The 26,015-nt window shown below is 37.2% G+C and overlaps 1 protein-coding gene across 7 annotated transcripts in view; it reads left to right on the top strand.

The window, feature by feature from the left end:
* Nucleotides 1–26,015, top strand: part of KYNU (kynureninase) — a 131,603-nt gene that overhangs the window by 23,737 nt on the left and 81,851 nt on the right. For all 7 annotated transcript variants that reach the window (XR_199834.3, XM_013059080.2, XM_013059082.2 and 4 more), the window contains 2 exons: nt 462–644; nt 21,252–21,372. Coding sequence is in view for 6 of the 7 variants with exons in the window: in XM_013059080.2 (XP_012914534.1) it covers nt 476–644; nt 21,252–21,372 (290 nt within the window). In the remaining variant the exon portion in view is untranslated. The remainder of the gene's footprint in view (nt 1–461; nt 645–21,251; nt 21,373–26,015) is intronic.

The following is a 26,015-nucleotide window of genomic DNA, read 5'->3' on the forward strand; positions in this document are numbered from 1 at the left end:
CAGTGATCCAAGAACCACTGGGAGTAAAATAATGACAATGGGATAGGAAGAAAGATAAGCGAGGTGGGTTCCTGTTCTCTACACTTTTACAAAAGCATCTTTACTCTTATCCCCAGTAAGACATTTAGAGGAAAAGGTGATGAACTTAGATATGTTTGAAAGTCACTAATGTGGGCCCTTTTCCAGGAAATAAGAATGGAAAGAGCTGACATTTATTAAGCCCTTACGCTGTCCTCATCACTATTAACTAAATGTCCTTCAACATCCTCAAGTTACTATCATTTTCTTTATTTCATACATGAGAAAAAATCAAGCAGGAGGCTTAATGCTGTTTGATTAATTATACTATTCTGAGGTTGGGAAGATGAGAATCTTATTTAAGACAAAGGCTTGGCTAATTTTCTACAGAAAAAAAAATGATGGTGGCTAAATTATTTTTAATTGTTTATTTTCATTTTTAGAGAAACAACTTGTAATGGAGCCTTCATCTCTTGAGTTACCAGCTGACACAGTGCAACGCATTGCATCTGAACTTGGATGTCACCCGACAGATGAGAGGGTTGCCCTCCACCTTGATGAGGAAGATAAGCTCAGGCACTTCAAGGAGCATTTTCATATCCCCAAAATGCAGGATCTACCTGCAGGTAAGAACACTGAAAGGGATTTTATTTTTCTTAATTAATTTATTAATTTATTTTTGCTACTGCCTGTGTTTATCATAAATCCTTGAAATCATTGTTCTGTTACATAATAGAGCTATTGTAATTATGTCTGAAAAACAGCAAGTTCCTGGTGCTACTAAATCAACCTGTCAGCCTACCTAAGCCTCAGATTCTTTATGTTCCTTCTCTTCTTCTGAATAAAATACTTACAGGGTTTTTATACTGTCATCTACTTCTGTGAACAATAGAGTGACTGATTGAAAATTATAGGCAGACGCATTTACTTGTTCTGTAAGCACTTAGAGCTCAAAACAATTTCCTTTCAATACAGTATTAGAATATCTCTTATTTTGTGGTGCCTAGTTTATGATAATATGATATTTGTCTTAGAGGAAATATTATTTTGGGATTTGAGTATATTAAGAAGATGTTATGTGAATAACCATCTTTGTGTGCTATAAAGATGGCATGTATATGACTTACCCCCTCCCCCCCAAAAAAAGAAAGAAAAAGAAAAGAAACAATCAATTACTAAGAAATGCAATACTGCATTTTTTTTTCTTTTAAATAACACAGTAAGCTGACTCTGTTCTTAGTTTGGGGGAAGTCCTATTTTAAAAAACAGCACAAATATAAAAAAGCAGCTTTTCTAAATATCTGACTTTGCTCCATTTTACATCAGTGAAAAAGACTACCAGGTTGAATAGAATTGATCCACCAAAATTATTTTCAGATACCTTATAATCCAGTTTAACTTTCAGTTTTCTTTAGGTTAAATGAGGAAGATATAATTTTGGATACTCATAATCCAAAAAAGCATCAGTTAATATGATTTTAAAATGAGATTGGGTCACATAGTTGTCCTGTTTGGAGTATATGCTATTATGTAACTCAGGAAGGCACCCTGTGAAATTACAGAAGGATAAAATAAGAGAAAGCTCTGTATCCAATTTAAAGGTGCTTAATATTAATTGAGGTAGACTCTGATATAAATGACAGTTCTAGGACCTAATAAAATGGGGTAAGTGAAGGGAACTGATATCACAGAAAAAAAAAATCGAGGTCTTTCTAGAATCTAGAATGAGAGGGCACTTTGATTTAAATCTTAAGGGATTAAAAATAATTTTGTGTGTGAAAAATGAGGAAGGTAAGTCTAGGGATATTCTTTCAGTGATGTGAGAGAAGTTTGCCTGGTGATGTATGGTACACAGGGGAAGTCCCTTGAAATCCCTATGGCCCACCTGAGACAAGTCTGCTCTGGTGACCCTGCCCTGATGTGCTCTCCAGCCCATGGGCTGCTTGGGAGATCTGATGGGGTTCCTACATGGGAGACCGCAGCAGAAGCCTAGAGGGCCACAAAACTTTAGGTGGCCTTCTCCGCCGGCACCAAGAACTACAAATCAAGAATTAGGGTTCTAGAACTTTATGACATTTATTGAAAGTTTTAATTTCCTCAAGATTTAGAAAGAATTGTTTTATTCCTTTTAATGAGTAATAGGAAAAGCAGACATAGCAAAGTAAGCAAACAAAAGTACTAACAAAACCTATCCCGCAAGGACAGATGTTGGTATCACAGAGAGAAGAGAAAACATGACAGCAGCACTTGGTGGGTATGGAGAGAAGGTGGCCGGTGGTCTAGGGTGGCTGCAGCTTGGGTCTCTCTTGAAAGAAGAAGGTAAATAATGGCCATATCTAGATACACATTTATGAACAAGGACTACTTCCTGCACATGAGAAGTGATGCATTAGGAATTTCCAGTTGTCTTGTCTGTTTGTCTTCTCTTAAGGTGACTTTCTTCTATATTATGCCATCAGATTTGAGATAGAGCTCAGCCCTGAATTTCAAGTATTGAAATGAAGGGGTACATGAAAAGTTAAAACCCTGTTTGAATGTATCACTTATTCTGTTACTGAACCTAAGACTCATTGACTAACAACATGACTTCAACCTCAGGCTGAGTCAGTTTTGTTGCAACAAAATACGTATTAATTACCTTTCCACAGTCCTCTTGTGCCTCAGAACTTTGCTTTATATCCATCTTTTCCAGCACAGTGGGTTCAAAACCCAATGAACAAACTCCCTGTGTTTGTCCTGGGAGGGGCATGGTGGTCTGAGGTTGCTGTGACGGCCTGCTCTAACTTTTACCTAGCTAGGCAAGTTTAAGAAGCAAGTAGCCTTTCAGCCAGTGTTCCTCCATGTGGAAAAGAAAAAAGCTGCTCCAAAATATGTAGGGACTTTCCCCAGCATGAAAATTAGATTATGTTAAGTGAGCCTAAGACAGGTCCAGAATGTTAGTTTCCTTGTCCCTTTAATATAATGTTCCTTTTGGGGTGCCTGGGTGGCTCAGTGGGTTAAAAATCCTCTGCGTTCGGCTCAGGTCATGATCCCAGGGTCCTGGGATGGAGCCCTGTGTCAGGCTCTCTGTTCAAGCAGGGAGGTTTCTTCCTCCTCTCTCTCTCTGCCTGCCTCTCAGCCTGCTTGTGATCTCTGTCTGTCAAATAAATAAATAAAATCTTTAAAAATATATATAATGGACTTTTAACTTCAATACAGAGATTGATTGATTGATTGATTGATTTTAAATATTTTATTTATTTACTTGTCAGAGAGAGAGAGCACAAGCAGGGAGAGCAGCAGGCAGAGAGAGAAGCAGGCTCCCTGCTGAGAAAGGAGCCAGATGTGAGACTTGATCCCAGGACTAGATGATGATCTGAGGTGAATGCAGACACTCAACCAGCTGAGCCATCCAGGTATCCCCAATAGAGATATATATATATTTTTTTAACCAATAGAGATTTTTTTTTTAAGATTTTATTTATTTATTTGACAGAGAGAGATCACAAGTAGGCAGAGAGGCAGGCAGAGACAGAGGGGGAAGCAGGCTCTCTGCCAATCAGAGAGCCCGACACGGGGCTCGATCCCAGGATCCTGAGATCATGACCCGAGCCGAAGGCAGTTTCTTAACCCACTGACCCACCCAGGTGGCCCACCAATATAGATTTTTAATACTGGCTCCATATAGGACTCTTCTACTAACATTTGAGATAATTTAATCCAAACCCAGGTAAAGATACTATTATATGTATTATATATGTAATCACTACATTAGACTGAGTTGATTCTAAAATCCCGATTATGGTTATAACATTTGTTTTAATTAGATATTCAATAGGAAATAACATAAAAATTACCATCTAGGATAAATTCCTCATTCCTAAAGAAATATAAAGAGAAGGAAAATGAATTGATTCAATAAAGAATCTAAATAATTTATTTGTTCAAAAAATAGTTTTGAATGATATAAAAATTTGACTTCATTAACCCCCAAAGTCCTTCTAAATTCATTTTTGTCAAAGTCCATGGGTTCCTGACCAGCCCAAAGATGATTACCAGGGAATTTACTAGAATGTGCAGGTTCTTGAGTCCCAAACCAAAATTACTAAATCATAGACTCTGAGGGGACCCCACTCATCTGTTCTAGATTGCTTAGGATGGTACCACAGAGAGAAGAATCCATTCATTCTTTTTTTTTTTAAATTAATTAATTTATTTATTTTTTAATTTGACAGACAGAGATCACAAGTAGGCAGAGAGGCAGGCAGAGAGAGGGAGAGGAGGAAAGCAGGGTCCCCGCAGAGCAGAGAGCCCGATGCAGTGCTTGATCCCAGGACCCAGGACTGGCAGAGTATTTAACCTACTGAGCCACCCAGGCGCCCAGAATCCATTCATTCTTATTCCCACTATACTCTCTCTAGGTGCTTGTTACTTGCCAAGTGTTCATTCTTTCAACATGTATCTATTAAGCACTTACTCTGTTCAAGACGCTATTCTCAGAACAGTTTGTCAGTGAACTAAAGAGCAAAGTTGTCACATCCCTGAGTTTGTATTCTAGTATAAGAAGACAGAAAATAAATCAACTTAGAAACAGTGTGAAAAATACCCTACTCCAGGTGGTGCTCTTTAGCATCCTGAGGACTGCCGGGGTGCAGATAGTGTCCATCAGGAAGCCTTGATGAGATGACACCTGAGCAAAAACAAGAAGGACGTAAGGAAGTGAGCCTCGTGATCGCAGAAGTGAAGATGAGCCTGGGGAACAAGGCTCGCCAGGCTCAGAGGCAGATGGTGTGCAAATTTCCTTTGGCCCCAAAGAATCCATCAAAACACTAGTACTTCCCTTCTTAATAAAACCTTCCAAGAACATCTAAAAATAATATTGCCTCTCAAGTTAATTTGCATAACACTGTGAACAAGATGTTCTTTAGTAACTCTGAATAATGAAAAACAAAGAGCATAAATAAACAAGTTTTGAACAAATGAAAGGATCATGACTCCCAATATAGACTTAAAAAATTCCAAGGAAAGGCTGTAGGTACAACCTGGGGTTTTTGTGGTATTCTGCCAATAAATACAATGTTTGCTCAGGGTTTCTAAGAGAAAGTTTTATCAAAATAAGGTTTTTTTCCCCCTAACTCTTGGATAGTTTCTGACATGTTGCTAGAGAAAAGGGTCAAAATTATTTTTACTCAGCTGGTATCGCACTTATTTTTTAAAGATTTTATTTATTGGAGAGAGAGAGAGAGAGAGAGAGAGAGAGCATGAGGAGGGGGAGGGTCAGAGAGAGAAGCAGACTCTTCTCGGAGCAGAGAGCCCAATGTGGAACTGGATCCTGGGACCCCAGGATCATGACCTGAGCTGAAGGCAGTTGCTCAACCAACTGAGCCACCCAGGCACCCTGGTATTGCACTTATATATTCAACATTATTCTAAAGGCCATACCCCCAAAATAACAAACACACACACATACATGCATACTTGCCTGCACAGAGAAAAAGGAAGGAAGAAAGCAAGGAATATGCAAGACATAAATATTGGAAAGGACTTGTTTAAATTCCTTGAAATTATTCCTGTTTGGAATATCTTCGTTTCTAAATCTCTGAGAGAATATCGGATAGTTCCATAAGATATACTGGTTTGGCAGCGATACAAGGCGAAGTTTGTTGTTGTTGTTTGGTTTTTATTTGTTTTATTTTTTCTATGATTTTTAATTCAAATTCAATTAATTAACATATAATGTATTATTTGTTTCAGGGGTACAGGTCTGTGATTCATCAGTCTTATACCCAGTGCTCATTATAACATGTACCCTCCCCAATGTCCGTCACCCAGTTACCCCATCCCCTCACCCCCCTACCCCCCTCCAGCAACCCTCAGTTTGTCTCCTAAGAGTAAGAGTCTCTTATGGTTTGTCGCCCTCTCTGGTTTCATCTTGTTTCATTTTTTTTTCCCCTCTTCCCCTATGATCGTCTGCCTTCTTTATGACCTACCTATCAAAGTCCAAAATGCCTTCCATTTATATTTATATTTCTCCCAGAAATAAACAAGCGTCTCATTGACATCTTTGTTCATTTGATAATCAAAAGCTTTTCTTTCCTTGTTTGATTTTGCACATCTTGGATCAGTGTTTGAAATTTGATTTAGTAAACTCCTTGGCCATTTGCTCAGTTGTAGAACAAGTGACTCTTGATCTTGGGGTCATGAGCTCTAGCCTCACACTGGGCATAGAGCTAAATTAAAAAAAAAAAATTATTGAGTTGTGATTTACCATACCATAGAAGCCACTTTGTTTCATGCTTTACAAGATAACTCCAGGATTATTTATCTTAAAACTGAGAGTTTGTACCTTTTGACTATTTTGACCTCTTGCCTACCTCTCACCCCGCACCTTTGGCAACCAACACTAATCTGTTCTCTGTCTCTGAGTTCAGTTTATGTGTTCATTCATTCAGCCAGTCAGTCAGTCATTCAATCATTCAGTCATTCATCATTTATTTGATTCCACTGATGGGGTCCATTATCAAAGGAGCGAGACTGATACAAAGCGAAGGTCAAGCAAAGCTTTTTTTCGCGCCGGTACTGAGAATCAAACCCACCGGTCAGGGCCGTCTCTTACGGAGAGAGAGAAGACTCCCAGCCTCACAGACTAGCTTTTATAAAGCAAAGGCCATGTGGTTGAGCCTGGCCACATACAGGGCCAATGAGATTGCAACATACAGAGAAAGCTGCATAGTCATGTTAGGTCACACGCGGGTGGCCAATTGAATGACAATTTACCCTATAGTAGCTGTTTGAACTAGCCTATCACTCTGGTCAGAATTGGCGCCCAAGTTTGGCACCCAAAAGGCAGGGTCTACATTCTTTGGTGGTTAGGAAGATACTATGTGTGCTTTACTGATTGGATGTCTCCACCTGGTCTGACCTGTCCTTGCATTCTGGGCTCTGTTATCTCCATCTGACCTGACCCGTCCTTGTATTTGGGCTCTGTTATCAGGGACTGGTCGACCATATTTTACTGGTTTCCCAGACTTGTTTTTAAGTAAGTTCCTCTGGGGGGCGGGGGGCCAGGGTCAGCTTAAGTTTTGCTGCACAAACAACAAAATGGCTGTTTAACCGAGATGGAGTCGCTCTGGCTAAGTAGGCCCTTGCATCCATATATAAGTGATACCATATAGTATGTCTTTTTCTGACTTACATCATTTATCATTTTTAAGTGCACAATTCAGTAAGTGTGTGTAGTTTGATGACCATCATCAGAAACTCAATTCTTTACTCCCCTTTTCCACCCCACACCCAGGTGGCTGGTCATCTACCAAACCTGCTTTGCTTTATAGAGGAGATCATTACATCCGAGAACATCAATTTAAGAGTAAATTGTCCTCGAGAATATCTTTACACAAGAAGTTTTTAAAAAATGGTTAAAGAAGACAATTTCGATGATACAAACTTTATCTATCACTTCATAAAGCTGGCAATTTCTGTTCCCTAGGATCCAGGGAACTGCAAAATGGGGTGAGAGGGAATAAACTTTTATAGGACAAAAAATAAAGAACAAAGAAGAAAGAAGTAGAAAATAATATGATTTGCCACGGCCATACTCAGACTTGATTGAGGGAAGGAGGAATAAGGAAATAAGTATGGAGTTCACCATTGGCTTGGCATTCAAGTGTTGGCTGACAGTATCTTCTGCTTTTCTAGTCATGTAGAACGTAACAGGCGTAGGAAAGTTACTGAAGTTTCAGTTTGCAGATGTGCCAGACGAGGCAGAAGCAGCTCCATCTTGGGCCTAGAAAGTTAATTCAACAGTATTCTCATCACTGTTCTTTTCATACTCAAATATTCCCTTTCCGTTTTATCACATACCTGGGAAAGATGAGTAAATTGTCAGCCAACTTTAATAAGTTAAAATTGAATGCTATCCAAATAAGATCTACTATTACTGTGACTCTGTGATATTATCCTGTTAGACAAAATTGACATAGAAAACTGCCATGCTGGAGTTTGTCTCCAGGGGTTCCGTGTAAAATAATAGAGCCTCTTCAGTTCAACTATTGTTAGGCTCAGGAGTTAGTGACAAGCATGAGGTATCAGTGAACAAAATGTGAAAGAGTATGCTTTTCAGCATAAACTGGAATCCTTTATTTAATGGAATTTAATGGAAGCTAGCATGTTAAGTAAAGGCTTTATCCAGCTTTAAGAAGATGTATATTTATGACTATGTGATTTTAATAATGAAATATATTTTATTTCTATAAGAACAACAAATAAGGACATTTCTCAGTTAAAAGTTTAATTTTGGGGACGCCTGGGTGGCTCAGTTGGTTAAGCAGCTGCCTTCGGCTCAGGTCATGATCCCAGCGTCCTGGGATCGAGTCCCATATCGGGCTCCTTGCTCCGCAGGGAGCCTGCTTCTCCGTCTGACTCTGCCTTCCACTCTGTCTGCCTGTGCTCGCTCTCGCTCGCTCTCTCTGACAAATAAATAAAATCTTTAAAAAAAAAAAAAAAAGTTTAATTTTGTTGATACACTGAACTTCTCATTGCACTTGTATTCTGCAATTTCATGGACTTGTCATATTGTTTTTCCTTTTGTATTAGACTATTTGCTCCCTGAAAGCAGGAACTGTAGTGTTTCTGTGTGTGTGAGTGGAAGCCATCTAGGCAGACCCTAGGGTAGAGGTGGCCAGTGAGGTCTTAACCCGCAGAGAGAACAGCATTTGCAAAGACACAGCAAACAAAAGCATAGTCGCTGAAGAATTAGAAAGTGTGTGTGTGTGTTAGAAAGTTGCACAGGCATGCACATGTTTTTTTTTCCCCCACTGATGTAATTTTTGAAATTTCTGCATTTATACATAGCTGTGAAAATACTTCAGCTTGGAGTCACAAAATTGTATATTAATATTGGTAATATCACTTCATCAACAAGGTACAATCATATTGAATAGAATTAAGGAAATGATGAAAATATTTTTGCAGAAATCCAAAAGGAAATGTAAAAATCCAAGTAAATGCTTTGGAAGTGAAAAAAGAGATTCAAGAAATATTTTAAGTACTCACTGAATAAACCTGAAATCATTATTCATTGAATAAACCATTAGCTGGGAGAAATAACTCCCTTGTTCAATGCATTCACATTTGAGACTGTTATATCTTCTTGTTGAACTGATACATTTTCATTATGTAATGTTTTACTTTATCCCTGGTAATTTGTTTTCTCTGCAGTCTACTTTATCTGTTATAAATACACTGATCTAGGTTCATTTTCATCAGTGTTTTCTTGGCATATCTTTTTACACCTTTTAATTTTTAACCTATCTATATCATTACAATTGAAAAATAGAGTATAGGCAGAATATAGTTAGGTCTCTTTTTTTAGTTCATTCTGGCAATACATTTTAAATGGTATGTTTCAGACATTTTATGTTTTAATGTAAGTTTAAATTTAGATCTACCATTTTATTATCTGTTTTCTGTTCATCACTTTCTCCTTTCTTTCTGCCTTTCTGGCTTTCACTTTGATCATATGATTTTTTTTAACATTACATTAAGTTATATAATGAATTTTGGATTATAATTTTTTTGTGTAATTTTTGTTTGCATTAATGGTTGCTCTAGAGATTATAATGCACATAATGTAAAGTTTACAGGATATGTATATTATGTTAATAATAATTAGTATATACTAAATACATATTAAAAAATTTTTAGTTGATTTAGAAATATTTTATCATGTAAGAAAGGATATAGAAAACTTACCAGTGTCTAATTATATAGTTCTCTTTACCATCCTTTTTTTTTAACTTGATAGTTGTCATATATATTACATCTACAAACACTAAAAACCTAATCAGATAATGTTACCATTGTATTCTTTTCAAAATTTAAAACTGTATATTAATGTATTTTTTTAAATATTAAGGAAGAAAAAAGTCTTTTACATTTACCTAGATATTTACTATTTCTGTTGTTCTTCCTTCATTCCTAAAGTCCAAATTTCTCTCCAGTACTATTTCTTTTCATCCTAAAGAGCTTCCTTTACTATTTCTTTTCTTTTCTTTTTGTTTTCTTTTAGAGAGAAAGCTAGAGCGTAGAGGTGGGGAGAAGGTGTGGTACAGAGGAGGAGGGAATCTTAAGACTCCATGCTCAGTCCAGAGCCCAACACAGGGCTTGAGCTAAGAACCCTGAGATTATGACCTGAGCCAAAATCAAGAGTCCCAACACTTGACTGACTGAGCCACCCAGATGCCTCTCTTTCAGTGACTTAAACATTTTGTTCCATTGGTTTTTGTCCTTCATAGTGTTTGTTTGTTTTTGATTTTTAAAGATTTTATTTATTTATGTCCCCCATGGTATTTGATGAGAAACTCCTAGTCATTAGAATTATTGGTCCCCAATAAGCAAAGGGCTATTTTTCTTTGGCTTCTTTAAAGACTTTTTCTTAGTCTTTAATTCTCAGCAATTTGATTATAATGTGTCTGGGCATGCATTTATTTGAGTTTATCCTCCTTGGAGTTCACTGAGATTTTTAAGTGTATACATTTTTACTTTTGACCAGTTCAAGGTGTTTTCAACCGTTATTTCCTAAAACATTTTTTTTTTTTTTGCATCTCATTCTTTCTTCCATTCCTTACAATGTCCTAATAATACAAGTATATCCTAATAATACAAGTTTAAATATCCTTGAGACAGTGTTCATTTTCTTAAATTTCTTTTTTTTTCCCCCGATGTATAAATTGGGTAATTTCTATTGACTTGACTATAAGTTCATTAACTCTTTCCTTTGTCATTCCCATTTGCTCAGGTGTCTTTCCTTTGGAATTTCTCATTTTCATTTACTGTATTTTGTAGTTCTGAAGTTTCAGTTTATTTCTTTTTAAAATACTTTACTTCTCTGCTGAAACTATCTTTTTTTTAATAATTTATTTATTTTTTTCAGCATAACAGTATTCATTGTTTTTGCACCATACCCAGTGCTCCATGCAATCCGTGTCCTCTCTAATACCCACCACCTGGCTCCCCCAACCTCTCAGCCTCTTCAAAACCCTCAGATTGTTTTTCAGAGTCCATAGTCTCCCATGGTTCACCTCCCCTTCCAATTTCCCCCAACTCCCTTCTCCTCTCCATCTCCCCTTGTCCTCCATTTAAAACAAACAAACTGAAAGATAGTTTCAGTTTGTTTGTTTGTTTTAAATGGTTTATATTCACTTCAAAGTGTCTTTCCTTACATCTTGGATTATAATTACAATAACTACCTTATAGTCTTCGATAATTCTAATATCTCTGTTGTTTTGGGATTAATGTCCATTGATTTTCTTTTCTATTAAGATAGAGTGAGATTGTTCTGGTTTTTATGTTGAATAAATTTAGATTCTAGACACTTTTGCATCTTATAAGTCTTTGTCTTCTTAAATAGTATCATGAATGTTGATATTTCTTGTTTCCTTCGGTTTGCTTTATCAAGCAATCTACCCAGAACCCTTCTGTGGATGGTGATTCCAGTGTTACTTGGATCTGTCCTGTGTGTGTGACAATCACCAATTTAGGATCTAGGGTCAGTTCTAACAATTTTGTTAGTAATACTGTTAGAGTTATTTCCATTCCAGCAGGGGTAAGCTCAGAAGTTCATATACAACTTTATATGATCATTTTCTTAAGCTCTCAGTAGATCTAACAATTCCCTGCTCCTAGGGACCCATCTTCATTTTCCTCTGGCTAAAAAACTGAGACTTTCATTTACTTTTTTTTTTTTTTTAAGTGCACTTCCTATGACTATGCTTGTCTTTGGTGCCCAGAAGCAAGAGGACAGAGGAACCAAACAACTAGAGTTAATCCAATATTCTTAGAACCATTCCTCCTCTGGCTAGAAAAGTGTTTCCAATCTCCATGATTTGGGTGCCTGGGCAGCCACTGTCACTATAACTGCCACCACTGTCACAGGGTTGACTAGTGGTGACCAAGAATAAGAACAGAAAAATGAAAGAGTAAAGGAAACACCAACAAGATTTCTCTCTCACACTCTTTCTCTCAGCCCCTTAGTGATTCTCTCTACACCTCTGACCAGAAATAGGGATAGTGGGCTTCTCTTAGAGTTCTTAAGGCTCACACTCACTCCATGGTTTGGAGTTTCTGGCCCTCTTTGAAAACAAGCCCTGGGAGCTTCCTAAGAAGTAGAAGGAAAATACAGGAAACTCAATGCCAGTTTGGTGGTTTTTCAAATGCTGGTTTTCTTCTGCCTGGTATACTTACTATCATTTATTTTTCAAACTCCTCAGATTCTAAAATTCTACTCAGTTCATTTTAGTTGTGTTTAGTGTGTCAGAATGTACTCCAAGCCAAATTGGTTCTTAGATTTCTCTAAGTAGTGTAGAAGGCAATTACTGTTTTTCTGTAGTTCAAGAAAAAAAAAAAAAAAAAAACAAAACATTTAAACTATACTTAAAAGAAAGAACATTTATTTTAAAACTTTTCTTTTTTTTAAAGATTATGCTAGCAAACTAGTTTTTCATTCTGATGACCAGAACCAGAACTGGTCCTTGGGAAATTTGAAATGCAGTACTCTGTGTATCATATAATAAAAGTGATTAAGTCTTGGCTCCCATTGGTTTGCATCTGGATATTTTGTTTGTTTATTTTTTAAAGATTTATTTCTTTATTTGAGAGAAAGAGACTAAGAGGGAGCATGTGCATGATTAGAGGGAAGGGCAGAGGGAGAGAATCTCAGGCAGACTCCATGCTAAGCACAAAAATCAATGCAGGGCTTGATCCCAAGACCCTGAATCAAAATCAAGACCCACTGAAACAACCTGGGTTCCCCTAGAGATTATTTGTTTATTTATAAAATTTTGACCTAGTTCCTCAGAGGACTATTGTCTCAGATTTATAGACTTAAGCATCAATCCCAGTTAACCAGTATTCCAAATTGCCAGGATTCAGTTCAGTATTGCCAACAAGAATAACAACAACCAAAAGCCACCATAATAGTACCACAAGTATTTAGATTGAGACAACTTCATACCTAGACAGTTTTTATCCAATAAATTCATATTATCTGATTAAAATCTTCTTGACATTACCAGAGTTCCAAATAATCAAAACATGAACAAACACAGTTTGAATTTCTATGCTTTCCATTACTGATTATAATACAATCATCAATAATTTCATGTTCACCAATCTGTAAAAACATTGTATATCTTCAAGGAGAATCTGCTTAAAATTTTTCCTTTCCTCTTTAATTTACATTTGAGAACAAAATTTCTTTTTCTTTTTTTAAAAAATATTTATTTATTTATTTGACAGACAGAGATCACAAGTAGGCAGAGAGGCAGGTAGAGAGAGAGGAGGAAGCAGGCTCCCCACTGAGCAGAGAGCCCAATGTGGGGGTCAAGTCCAGGACCTTGGGATCATGACCTGAGCTGAAGGCAGAGGCTTTAACCCACTGAGCCACCCAGGCACCTGGAAAACAAAATTTCTTTTTTAAAATAAACAAATCAAATGGACAGTAATAGTATGTTAAAATTTTAGCCACTTCTGAAGTGAAACAGGCAGGATGTGGAATTTTCTTGTTTAAAAGAAAAACATTAATTAAAAGTAATATACTTAAATAAGAAGGAATTTTTTTTAAGTTAAAGGTGAATATGTTAGCAAACTTATCTTATTCTAATGAATAAATATCTGATAATCTGATAACAAAAATTATATAGAGTAAACTAAAGGAATTTGCAATGCTGAAAGGAAATCCTTATTTATTTATTTATTTGTAAATATTTTACTTATCTATTTGAGAGTGAAGGAGAGGGAATACATGCAGGGGAAGGAATAAAGAAACGGACTCCCCACTGAGCTGGGAGCCTGATATGGGGCTGGGTCCCAGGACCTGAGATCATGACCTGAGCCAACGGCAGGCACTTAACCACTTAACCAACTGGGCCACCTAGGTAGCCCCTGAAAGGAAATACTTAGATTTGTTTCACATATTGACACTCCCATTTAATGTTGGTTTATGTGCACATAGTACCCCCTTGGCATACATAAGAAAGATATACACAGCTACCTTATAAGCAAAACTTAATTAATTAATAAATTTAACAAAAATTAATACTTAACTTCCTTCTCACAGCACATTTATTTTAGAGGGGTGCCTGGGTGGTTCAGTTTATCAAGCATCTGCCTTCGGCTCAAATCATGATCTCAGGGTCCTGGGATCCAGCCCCAGGTGGGGTTGCCTACTAAGTGGAGAGCCTGCTAGTCTGTCTCCCTCTGCCTCTCTTGCCTGCTTGTGCATGAGTGCTCTTTCTCTCAAATAATCTTTAAAAAGAGGGGCATCTGGGTGGCTCAGTCAGTCAAGTGTCTGCTTTTGGCTCAGATTGTGATCTCAGGGTCCTGAGATCGAGCCTCAAAATGGGATCCTTGCTCAACAGAGAGTCTGCTTCTTCCTCTTTTCTGAGTCTGGATCTCTCCCCTTCTCCTGCTGTCTCTCTCTCAAATAAAATTAAATCTTTTAAAAAAATAAAGAAAAATAAAAAACAAATAGTGGATTTTAGAAAATACTCTTTATATAAATAAGTCATTTTTAAAATTCTTGGGATTTACCTTTGTATTTCAGTCAAACTAGAGGATTACATCTAGATTTTTTCTCTTTATATATAATAAGGAAAAAAATAGAATTACTTTATAATTACTCTGCTATCCTTGCTTTTGAATGATTCCACATGTGTTTTATTCCTGAGTCTTAAAATACCTTAAACGGTGTAATTAAATTGTAAATTATAATAACCAGTTGCTATATTAAGTTAAAAGTAAGGTATTTTCTGTGACCTTCAGTAATGCAGTTAAATTTAAGAAATTTCAGTTTGGGTTTGGTTTTGTTTTTAATAAGGGGGCTTGTGCCATGTCTTCTGAAATGTGGCAATATATGGAATTATTTGGAAAGATTTTAAAAGGATCTATCTAGGCCCCAGACCAGACCAGTGAAATTGGAGTCTCTGAATCAAGCCTAGGCGTTATATTTTTATAAAGCTCCTATTATGATAAACTAGTACATAAAAGATCACGAGTATTTATTTTTATATATCTATGTTTTAAATTATCATTTCATGAGTAGATTATCACAACTAGTTTAAAAAGTATTATACTCACATATGAATAATTTTAAAATAAATAATAGCTTATCTCTTTAAAAGAAAACAGCTGGTACTGGTATCCAACAATGTATTTGCAATTGGATTAATATTTGGCCAAATTTGATAACATTAATTGGATGCTTCAAACATGCAAAGTATATTTATTTGTGGAAGGCAACTTTACTGAAGACTTTAGAATAGTTAAAACTCAAATTTTAAAGTAGCTTCATTAACATACCATCAATTACTGTAATAAGGGGGCATATTTCTTTTCAGTTAAGTGAGCCCTACTGCAAAGTAGCAGAATTTAAATCACTTCAAGAAGACCCTACCTGGGAAAAGATTTATGGTAACATTAGCAGAAAGAAATCTTGACACATGACATCAAGAGGTGGGAGGTAGTGGTAGCGGGTAGGATCAAAGTTATTAGCTAGAGTGCACAGGACTCCAGTGAGAAAGAATTTGTAAAGGACCCACAAAAAGTATGTTCTAAGGGAAAGAGCTGCTAATAATATAAAAGCACCGAAGCCAGGTTAATGTTTTCCTGAGTCTTTTTTTTTTTTTTCCTCATTCTACTGGAGGGATTGAAGGTAACAGCAATGAGGAACAAGGGGAAAAAAAAAAAAAAAAAACCCCACACACACAATAAACGTATTGTTTGTTTCAAACTTTTTAAATTAGATCAGCCCTGAGCTGAGGATGAGAGAAATTTGAAATCCAAAGTGATGTTGAACTTTTGATTTATATTTAAGAAGCAAAAATGAAACTGTTCCTGGGTTCATCTTAGAACATATAAATAAAATAAAAAGGTAAGAACATGAGGTCTAGAGTGATGGACATTTTTGCTGCTGTAAAATGTTACTCAGAAGGAATCTAGTGATTTCCAGAATCATGAGCTCTAGTACAGCAACCTTTAAGAAGAAAGGAGGCTTTCAGACAAATGACCATCACCGTTGATTTAATGCCTGACTGAGGTGAGAGGTGAGTGAGGCCTGTTTTAACCAGATGTACCTTTAAGGACGATGTCATGAGTTGAACTGTGTCTCCTAAAAGAGAATATGTTGACGTTCTAACACTTAGTACCACAAAATGTGACCCAGTTTGGAGAATGGAGTCTTTTGTCGTGGGAAGCGAGAGAGCTAGGTTCTGGTCTGACGGACTCCAAGAGTGAATCTTGTGGACAAAGGAGAGTGGGTAAAGCCATAGAAGTTTATTGAGTAAAGATACAGAAAAAGCTCTCAAGAGTGAGAGGGATCCCAGCAGGGTTGCCTTGAGGGGCTTTAGGGTTGGTCTTTTGTAGAAAGCTAACCAGTGAACTTAAATCCCTTTAACGTGGGGCACCTGAACAGCTCAGCCATTGGGTGTCTACCTTTGGCTCAGGTCATGATCCCGGGGTCCAGGGATTGAGCCCCTTCTCCCTCCCCCATGCCCCCTGCTTGTGTTCCATCTCTGCTGTGTCTCTCTCTGTCAAATAAATAAATAGAATCCTTTTAACATAATCTTTTGTTATCACCATTGAACAAAGACTAGTGATACTGCCTTCTATGGCTTACCTCCTAGGGAGTCTGGTTATTCTTTGTTGGTCACAGATGATTATCATAAAAAAAAAAAAGACCTCACAGGCCTAGGGCTAGTTTGTTCCCCTGTTTCTAGTTTCTCCCAGCTCCACATTTTTGGGATTTCTGTGAGCCTGACTCATAGCCCCCTATCTGTTTCTCCCTACCTAACCCCACCTGTCCCTTACTCAAGGTTAACTGAGGTCATTAGGGTGAGCCCTAATAGGATGTGAACTATATAAGACAGAGAACTAAAGAGACAGACAGAAATGTATACAGACATGATGTGGGGAGAACATGTGTGGACATGAACGGAGGCATTGACATGTCACGTTGAGAAACCTAGGACCCACCCTTCATAGCCTTCAGATGGGCAAATTGCCAACACCTAGATTTGGAATCCTAGTTTCCAGCACTATGGAGATAATACATTTCTATTGTTGAACCATTCAGTTTCTGGGATTTTGTTACAGAAGCCCTAGCAAACTGATACAAAGGATTTGTAACAGTGATCCATGCAGGTCTGTTGGAGGACCCCAAGAAAAGGACTAGCCAAGAGGGTCTTGACTTCTTGCAGGATGGAAATCAAACATGAGCTAGTAGGAAGTAAAAGAGTTTACTGAAGATATGTAATACATGAGAGAAATGTGGACAGCGCATTCTGGAGACTCAGGAAGGAAAAGAGCATGAGTCTTGTTTTTGCTTTGAGTCTAGGATTTTTATTGGTATTATGGTCTGGTGCATGTGAACTTAAGCATCCAAGAAATAGAAAAAGGACAGACAGGGTCCAGGTGTCCTTTACATAAGGAACTTATTCCCTGAAGTCAGGGTTCTTGGTATCAAGGTATTTGGAGTCTGTGGTCTTAGAGAACATCAATGTTAATAATTAATAATAATTAATAATTAATAATAATTAATGTTATTGTGCTTGAAGACTCCAAAGTTAGCATTATGTCTTGGTCCTTTAACAAGGACCTGTGCTATTTGCATTGCAAGGCATGTGTAAAGTGGAATGGGGGTGCAGGTCCTAGCAATAACAAGCTGGAGCAAAAGGAAAAAAAAATGGCTTTTTCTATGGGGTCCCTTCAGTTTCTGTGTCTCAACAGGAAGCAGATGTTTCTGGCTCAAAGGGTATTTACAGAAGATGGAGACTTGACTGTAATGGAAATTCATCATGCACTCTTTCAACATGCCCAATCTGTGCTAGAATTTGGAGAATGACCATTCAAACCACGATCAGAAAACATTTTTTTGTAATAACGTTCTGTGAGAGGGCAGTCACATTTATTTGTGTATATATTTTTATGTTTTAGTGACAGGAATGGGTCATTGGAACAGATTGTATGGCCCACGTGTATTTACTTTCTGGCTCTTTACAGAAAAAGCTTGCCTTGCCCTGACTAGAAAAGGTCGCCGCTTAGGGATACTACCTACAAGGGGACAAAATGAGCATATGTAGCAAATGATCTGGTCTGGACACAAAAATCACAGGGGACATCAGTCATGATACCTCTCAGTGTTTTGATTCTCAGAGTAGTAGACTAGGGCGGTGTGGATCAAGAGGAAGGCACTGAGACACTTAACATTTTCATCCCTAAAACGCGATGGAGCCTACTCTAATGGGAGAAAGATCTTCCTGAAAAAAAGAAACAGAGACACTAAAAGAAGAGAATTTGGTGGGTGGGGAGTTATAGTCCTGAGGCATTATGACTTAACCAGAATTTGGGACCCACCAAAATGACATGTGTTAATAAAACAAAAGTTTATTTTGAAAAGGGAGAGAGTACAGTAAGCTCCTAAAGTCCTTTGTGAAAAGGCCACTGAAGTAAGAGAGAAAACCAAAAGGAATATTGAGAAATTTCAAAAGATTATGTGCAAATTGGCAACTCCTACTTAAGAGAACTATGAATGCCATCATTACTAAAATACGTATTTTGGCAGAACATCAAATCCTCAATATGCTTTAAAGAAGTTGTCAAAAGATAGAATGTTCTGGGGTGCCTAGGTGGCTCACTCAGTTAAGCGTCTGCCTTCTGCTCAGATCAAGATCCCGGGGTCCTGGGACTGAGCCTGGCATCAGGATCCCTGCTCAGTGGGGAGTTGGCTCCATTTCCTCCCAAGAAAACAAACCATTACTGCAGTTCTGAGAGAGAGAGAGCACGCTATCTACAAGTCTAGGACCTATAGGAGATAGCACACAGGTAGAGGAATGTATCTTAAGTAAAACTTGTTTGAAGGGCAGGTGAATTCATAATTTATTCTACAGAATCCAATGGTAAAATAAACTAGTTCCCAATGTTTCTTAGAGTTAGGAGGAATGAGAGATCACTAGGAGAAGGAGGATCTTTGATTTGGTGCAGTTAAAAAGACATTAATATCTTCCTAATGGCCTGGGTTACTATACTTATTTAAATAACTTAGTTCAAATTTGAGTCATGTGACATCAGTTAAAATATACAATAACGAAGTTATTGTATAAGTAGCCGGGGCTACTTATAATTTGCAGTCCCACACTGGAGGTATACAAATGGTATAGTTTTGCATTTTTAAAGAATGGAATCAAATTAGATACCTACCAGATTGGATGGAAAATCGTCATTCCTTTATTTAGGGATTTGCCTTCTCTCTTCCTAGGGGTCTGCAAATATTTGGAGGTGTGTTGGTACCCAAGGATGAGGTTTGTGAAGTAAAGATGAACTCTTTTGGTCCCCCTTACCCGAGCCTCTATGGCCAGTAGAGGGCGGGTGGCTTCCCCAGCAGCCGCCTCTCCTTCCCACCAGTCTCTTACCTGGTCCCCAAACACACCCGCAAAGCCTCTTTTGGCAGGCCTGGGATCTTCAATGGAGCCAGCTGGAGAGGATATATTCTTTGATTCTCTCAGTCCTATGGAAAGCAGTTGCATTAACTTGGTTCACAGGCTTTTCCTTCAACCCTTGGAGGCCTCTCCCTTGTTTTCTGTTAACATGCTACTCGGCTCTAGGGAAAAAGGAAAACTTTGTCCTCTACCTTTCTGAGTGCTAGGCCAAAAGTCTGTAACAAAATACAAATTAACAAGATAAAAGCATATAATTTTTATTTTAAAATACGAGTTTTACGTGAGAGGGGAGACTTCAAAAGGAAATGAAGACCCAAAGAAGCAATTAAACCTGAATTTTTAATGCTAGGTTTGATGAAGAGTTGACATTAATGGGAAAAATGTGACAAGATAACCGAGGATATGAACTGAGTGTAGTAAACTGGGGGAAACAGTTAAGGCCTATTTTCTTGCCTTCCTCTCAGTGTCTTGGAGATGAAGACGTGTAGGGAGGGCACCTCTCACATGAGGGTTTTATGACCTGCTTAGGGCATGGTGGAAAAGTCTTTCTTACACATGCAGTTTCTTAAATTCCCTCAGCTTAAAATACTCAGTATGTCAAGGTGCTATATTTTGGTTTAGTGTGTGCAGCCCTGCACCCCCAACACTGCCAAGAACAGTTTTTAATAACTTAACCATTTTTCTGGCATGAGACAAGCCGGGGCTACTTATCTGTCATGTTACACAGATCCAGTGGGACTAAGGTGGAGAGTGGTAAGCGATCTCTTTATTCTTGCGGAGTTTATAAAATACATTTTCTGGTTACTCTGTTCTGTCACATTACATAAGGCCAATTGAATTCTCACATAATACCATTTGATGGGCTTTGAGACTTTTTAAACAAACAACTTAACCAAGTTAGAGGAATGTAGTGGCAAGGGACAAGATAATTTAGTTTACAATTCTGCTTTTCTTCCATACTGAACATACTTTAAAAATGACTTTCAAAATATAAGCAGCCCTCTATGTATTTGTCTGTAAAAGCCGTGAGCAGTGAAGGAAAAAGACAAGACAATAGGAGCAGAGTCTGGGTAATTGACTCCTCATGCTGGGTCATTGATGGGGCTGACACGCACGGAACATGTTTTGTCTTCAAACATGGATTGGTTTGCTAATAAAACTGCATTTGTTGTTGTCAACAGAGTGTTGTAAGATACACAAATCACCAAAATTCTGATTTATTTGAATAAGACATAGATACAGAGAACAATCTACCTGTATATATATTAATATTATGTGTACAGAGTGAAAAAAATGTACAAATTCAATATATCTACTTCAGATATGTAAATACTCATTTAGATATTTTTTATTTACCTTATCTACAACACCATTTATTACAGAGATTTAGAATGTGCCTAGATTCTGGTAACCTGCTAGTTTGACTAGGTGGGCTGATGAAACACTTTCTATAAAAATTCCATTTCTAACTTTTTTTCTGTTACCTTCGTTTGTTTGTGATTAGGAATAGTTGCTAATTTAGATTTCCTCTTGGCACACAATAAGTAAGAGATCTCAACAAAAGTCTCTGTAAATAAAAATTTTAAAATATAAATGTGAAAGATTATTTTTCTGAAAACTTGATGTTATCCTTGGGAGGAATGATAAGTTATTTATTATCCTTATTGGTGTTAGTTATATTAATTAGTTGTACTGGATTAGCAATGCCAAATGAAAGAGGTTAATTAATTGAATAAACACTTTTTTCATTTCTTTCTGTTTCAGTTGATTTATCTTTAGTGAATAAAGATGAAAACGCCATCTATTTCTTGGGAAATTCTCTTGGCCTTCAGCCAAAAATGGTTAAAACATATCTGGAAGAAGAACTAGATAAGTGGGCCAAAATGTAAGTATTATTTCAAAATCTATCATTTGACATCTCATACGAGAACTTTATTTTTTTTTCCTCCAAATTTTTATTTTAATTCCAGTCAATGTGCTGTGCAATATTGGTTTCTGGAGTAGAATTTAGTGGTTCATCAGCACCCAGTGCTCGTCATAAAAATTGCCCTCCCTAATCCCCATCACCATGTTACCCCATCCCCCACTCACTTGCCCTCCAACAACCCTCAGTTTGTTCTCTGTAGTTAAGAATCTGTTTCTTGGTTTGCTTCTCTTTTTTTCCTCCGATGTCCATTTGTTTTGTTTCTTAAATTCCACATATGAACGAAATTATATGGTATTTCTCTGATTGTTTCACTTAGCATAATACTCTTTAGTTCCATCCACATCATTTCAAATGGCAAGATTTCATTCCTTTTGATGGCTGGGTAATATTCCATTGTATAATACACATACACACACACACACACACATCACATCTTCTTTATCCATTCATCAGTCGATGGACATTTGGGCTCTTTCCCTAACTGACTACTGTTGATAAATGCTGCTATAAACAGTTTGCATGTATCCCTTCAAATCATTAATAACCAAAAATCACACTAGGTTGCCTGTTATTTGGAAAGGAGTACAGTAGGCTCCTAGAAGTTTAGGACGTAGAGAAATCTTAGGAGTCATGTCATTCAGTGTGTTCTCATTTTATTGATGACATAAGTTAGTGACAGATTCAAAAGTAAAACTTTCAAAGTATTAGAAAAAATAGGTCCCTCCCCCAAGTTGATACATCTAAATCATACATAATCATTATATTTTATTTAGTGACTAATAAAGGAGTTAAGATTTAGAATTTAATTTTATGTTTTCATGAGTTGTTCTTGCTAAACTTCATGGCACCAATTTTTATAAATAAGAAAATTAAAATAGTTGAGGGGGAGAAAAAGATTAGTGGAGCAGAAGGTACCACCTGTCCTCCCCAAACTGAATGTGCTTATTGAGAAGTTGCTCCATTTGGGCTTAGCTAAACAGGTTTCTTGTGTTTTTTATTTTAGCCATTCTGATAGGTATGAGGTAATCTCTCACTGTGGTTTTGATGTGCGTTTCCCTTATGATTAGGGATGTCGAGCACGTTTTCATGTGTCTTATTCTTAATATTTTAAATAAAATAATTAATTTTTAATAGTTAAAAGTTGGAGCAAGTTCTTGCTCCAACCACGCAAGAATCTGAAATCTTAAATCCTTTTTTTTCTCCATCATTTCTGTTCACTTTCACTCTTCCGCCTAAGAAACTCCCCACATTCCCTGCTTCTCTGTACCCCTGCAGACTGTCCCTAATCCCAACCCTTTCAACCCTGCTGATAGTCTCTCCCCAGCTGCCCATTGTATTAATAATCACTGCTGGGGGATAGGCAGTTGAGAGGTATCTGTTTTCATTAGCTTCATATTCTCAACCATATTATAAATCCCTTTAGGAAAATAACTTAATTTTATGTACTTTTATCATTCCTCAGTAGTTACTAATAAAGCTGGAACTGGAAATATTTAAGAAAAACTTTTAACTATTAAAAATTAATTATTTTATTTAAAATATTAAAAATAAGACACATGAAAACGTGCTCAACATCCCTAATCATAAGGGAAACGCACATCAAAACCACAGTGAGAGATTACCTCATACCTATCAGAATGGCTAAAATAAAAAACACAAGAAATACCAAATGTTGGCAAGAATGTGGAGAGAAAGGACCACTGTGTAACTGATGCTGGGAATGCAAACTGATGCAGCTTCTGTGGAAAACAGTATGTACATTCCTCAAGAAATTAAAAATAGAGCTACCATGTGATCTAGCAGTTCCACTCCTGGATACTTGCCCAGACAAAACAAAAGCACTAATTCGAAAAGGTGTATGCACATCTGTGTTTATTGCAGCATGTTGTACAATAGCCAAGATACAGAACCAACCCACGTGTCCATCCACAGATCAATAGAGAAGATGTGGGGTGTATGTATATATATGCACATGTATTACTCAGCCATAAAAAAGAATGGAATCTTGCCATCTGCAACAGCATGGATGAATCTAGATAGTGTAATGCTAAGTGAAATAAGTCAGTCAGAGAAAGTTAAGTACCATGATTCCACTCATTTCTGGAACTTAAGAAACAAAACAAATGGACAAAGAGAAAAAAAGGAGGCCAAAAAAAAAGACTCAACTAGAGAGAGCAACACACTGATGGCTACCAGAGGGGAGGTGGTAGGGGGTGGCGAAAAGGTGAAGGGGATTAAGAGTACACTGCATAGTGAGTACAGAGGAATGCATAGAACTGTTGCATCACTATAGTGTACACCTGAAACAGGTGAACTCGATATGTCCATTTTGCTTGAATTTTTAAAAAAAGAAAAAAAATAGTAAAAATGAGTAGAAATAGTTTAAAAATATGTCCTGAATATTAAAATCTGAAAATAGACACAAGGAGGAAGCCAAACCCGAAGGTCAGAAAAACATGAATGCAGGAAAATGAAACTAAATCAGATAAGAACTCTGAACAAGACATTTGGCTCTTATTCAAACTCCAAATGTCTTCTAATTCTTCGGTTTTCATGCCTCTGGTCTTTCATATTGGGAATAGTACCTCTTTTAAGGTTTATTTTACATTGACTGTGCTAATGATTACTACCACAGGCATTAGATTACACTGCAAAGTTGTTAATTTCAGTGGTTAAGAATATAAATTTGTACCTCAATGCAAAAATCATAGAGGTTTATATAATTTATTAAGCCTGTTATAACTGTATCTGCATAACTTGCATGCATAAATTGAAAAATAAATATCAGCACATTTGGAAGCATTTTGCACTAGCAGGTTTTAGTGTTTAAAAAATGAGGGTCATACTTAATAAAAATGGTTAATATTCATTTTTGGCCTTAATATAAAAGAGAGCAGAGAATTAGATTGAATTTGAACTTTAGAGTGTGTCCTTGCCTTTTGGATATTCATTCAGCAAGGCTGTGCATTTTTATCCTTTAGGCATTTAAAAAGGATGCCCTGCTATCTTATTCATCTCTTTGTGATTACCTTGGTTTGTTAGACCGGTTGATTATTTTTGAGACTTTAAAGTTATATTCCAGGAGAGTGCCTCTCTGTCATAACACCCTTCTATTGTTGTTAACTTCCAATTTTACATTTTACCTTGTGACAATAGAAAATTAGAGAATCTTAATGCCTTCTACTGATTTTTCATTAGACAAATGATTCAGTAAAGAGGTGCATGTTAATGCTTCAGGCAATGTAAACTACATTTAAAAGATTCTGAGAAAAAGATCAGAGAGCTTCTAGTTAGTTTTATTTTATCTTTGCTTAGTTTTATTTAGTCTTCGTGCTCTCAGTGGTGGTGGGCCCAGTCAGTGTCACACCCCTGTCTCCTTGTTGATGTCAGTGGTGTTTGAGGGACAAGGTCAGAATCATGGGGTTCTATCCCACTGTCCATCTTTGATCTCAAAAGGGTTTGTTCATTATTTCTTTGGTCCTAAATTGTTAGCTGAAATTTTTTTCTCTGGCCTTTTCCAGCTAAGGTTCTGTTGGGAGGAAAACTTCCTCTATCAGTTTACATCCTATTCATTGAGGGCCTGTGGATTCATCGATAAGAGATAGCTAACCCAAGTTTCTTTCATGGGCATGCAGAAGTACTCTACAAAAAAGTGATTCACTCAATCACTAAGGGTAAGGGTTTATATACCAGTTTAACCCCCTTTGGGCAGTTTTAGCGCTTCAGTCGGAAGTATAGAAAGTTCTATTGGGCCTTTTCATTCTGATAATAATGGGCATATCTTTCCTGGCTGGAAGCTCCCCAAGAGGGAGATGGCTGGCATCTGAATTTGCACCTCCTGGTGTTGAGTCACTTTCCATCTGTGAGTGGGCTAATGGCAGCTGTATTTTCAGAAGAGTCTCCTTAAGTCAAGGAGTGTTTCTTTCTTAGGCCGCTGGCTGTTCACATGCTTTTAGTTTAAAGTAATAATCTTGCCACTGTGGAAGGGCTGTTGTTCCCTTGACTTCCCTTTCTGAATATTGCTTTTGTTTTTGTGCTAAATATCCTCTCACATGTTTGGTTTGCTTCTAGATGCAGGGCCTCCCATTTTTGTGGTGAGCGTTCCTGATTACCTGTCCTCTTCACCTTCTCCAGCCCCATGTCTGCCCTACCTCTTAGCTGATAACCAAATCAGGCCAGTGCCTTTCTCTCTTCTTAACCAGTGGAAGATTTTGAGAAGGACTGAGTCCAAGAGAGCTACACAGTTAATAAATACACCAATGCAAACTGAAGTGAATTGCTTAACAGGAAAAAAAATTAGAAATTCATAATCTTGACAGTAACATAAAAATCAGACTATCCTTTGACTAAGTTAGATATTTTTCTGGGATATTGATAACAAATCTGACTGGCCATCCAAGCCATGTAAAGTAAGAACTACCACTTGGCTCATGGCTGTTAATGTCCTTGTCTCTATCTTTTATGTCCTATCACAGCCATACTACCTACCTATCTACAAAATAAACTGTTACTGACCATAGGGTAGCCTGATTTTAGAATTCATACAGCTACCAACTTTGATTACTTACGCTAGAGGAAAGTCAAGAACAGAGGCATACTTA

This window comes from Mustela putorius, unplaced genomic scaffold (assembly GCF_011764305.1).
Source record: "Mustela putorius furo isolate JIRA1106 unplaced genomic scaffold, ASM1176430v1.1 tig00003867_pilon_pilon_pilon, whole genome shotgun sequence".
NCBI lineage: Eukaryota > Metazoa > Chordata > Mammalia > Carnivora > Mustelidae > Mustela > Mustela putorius.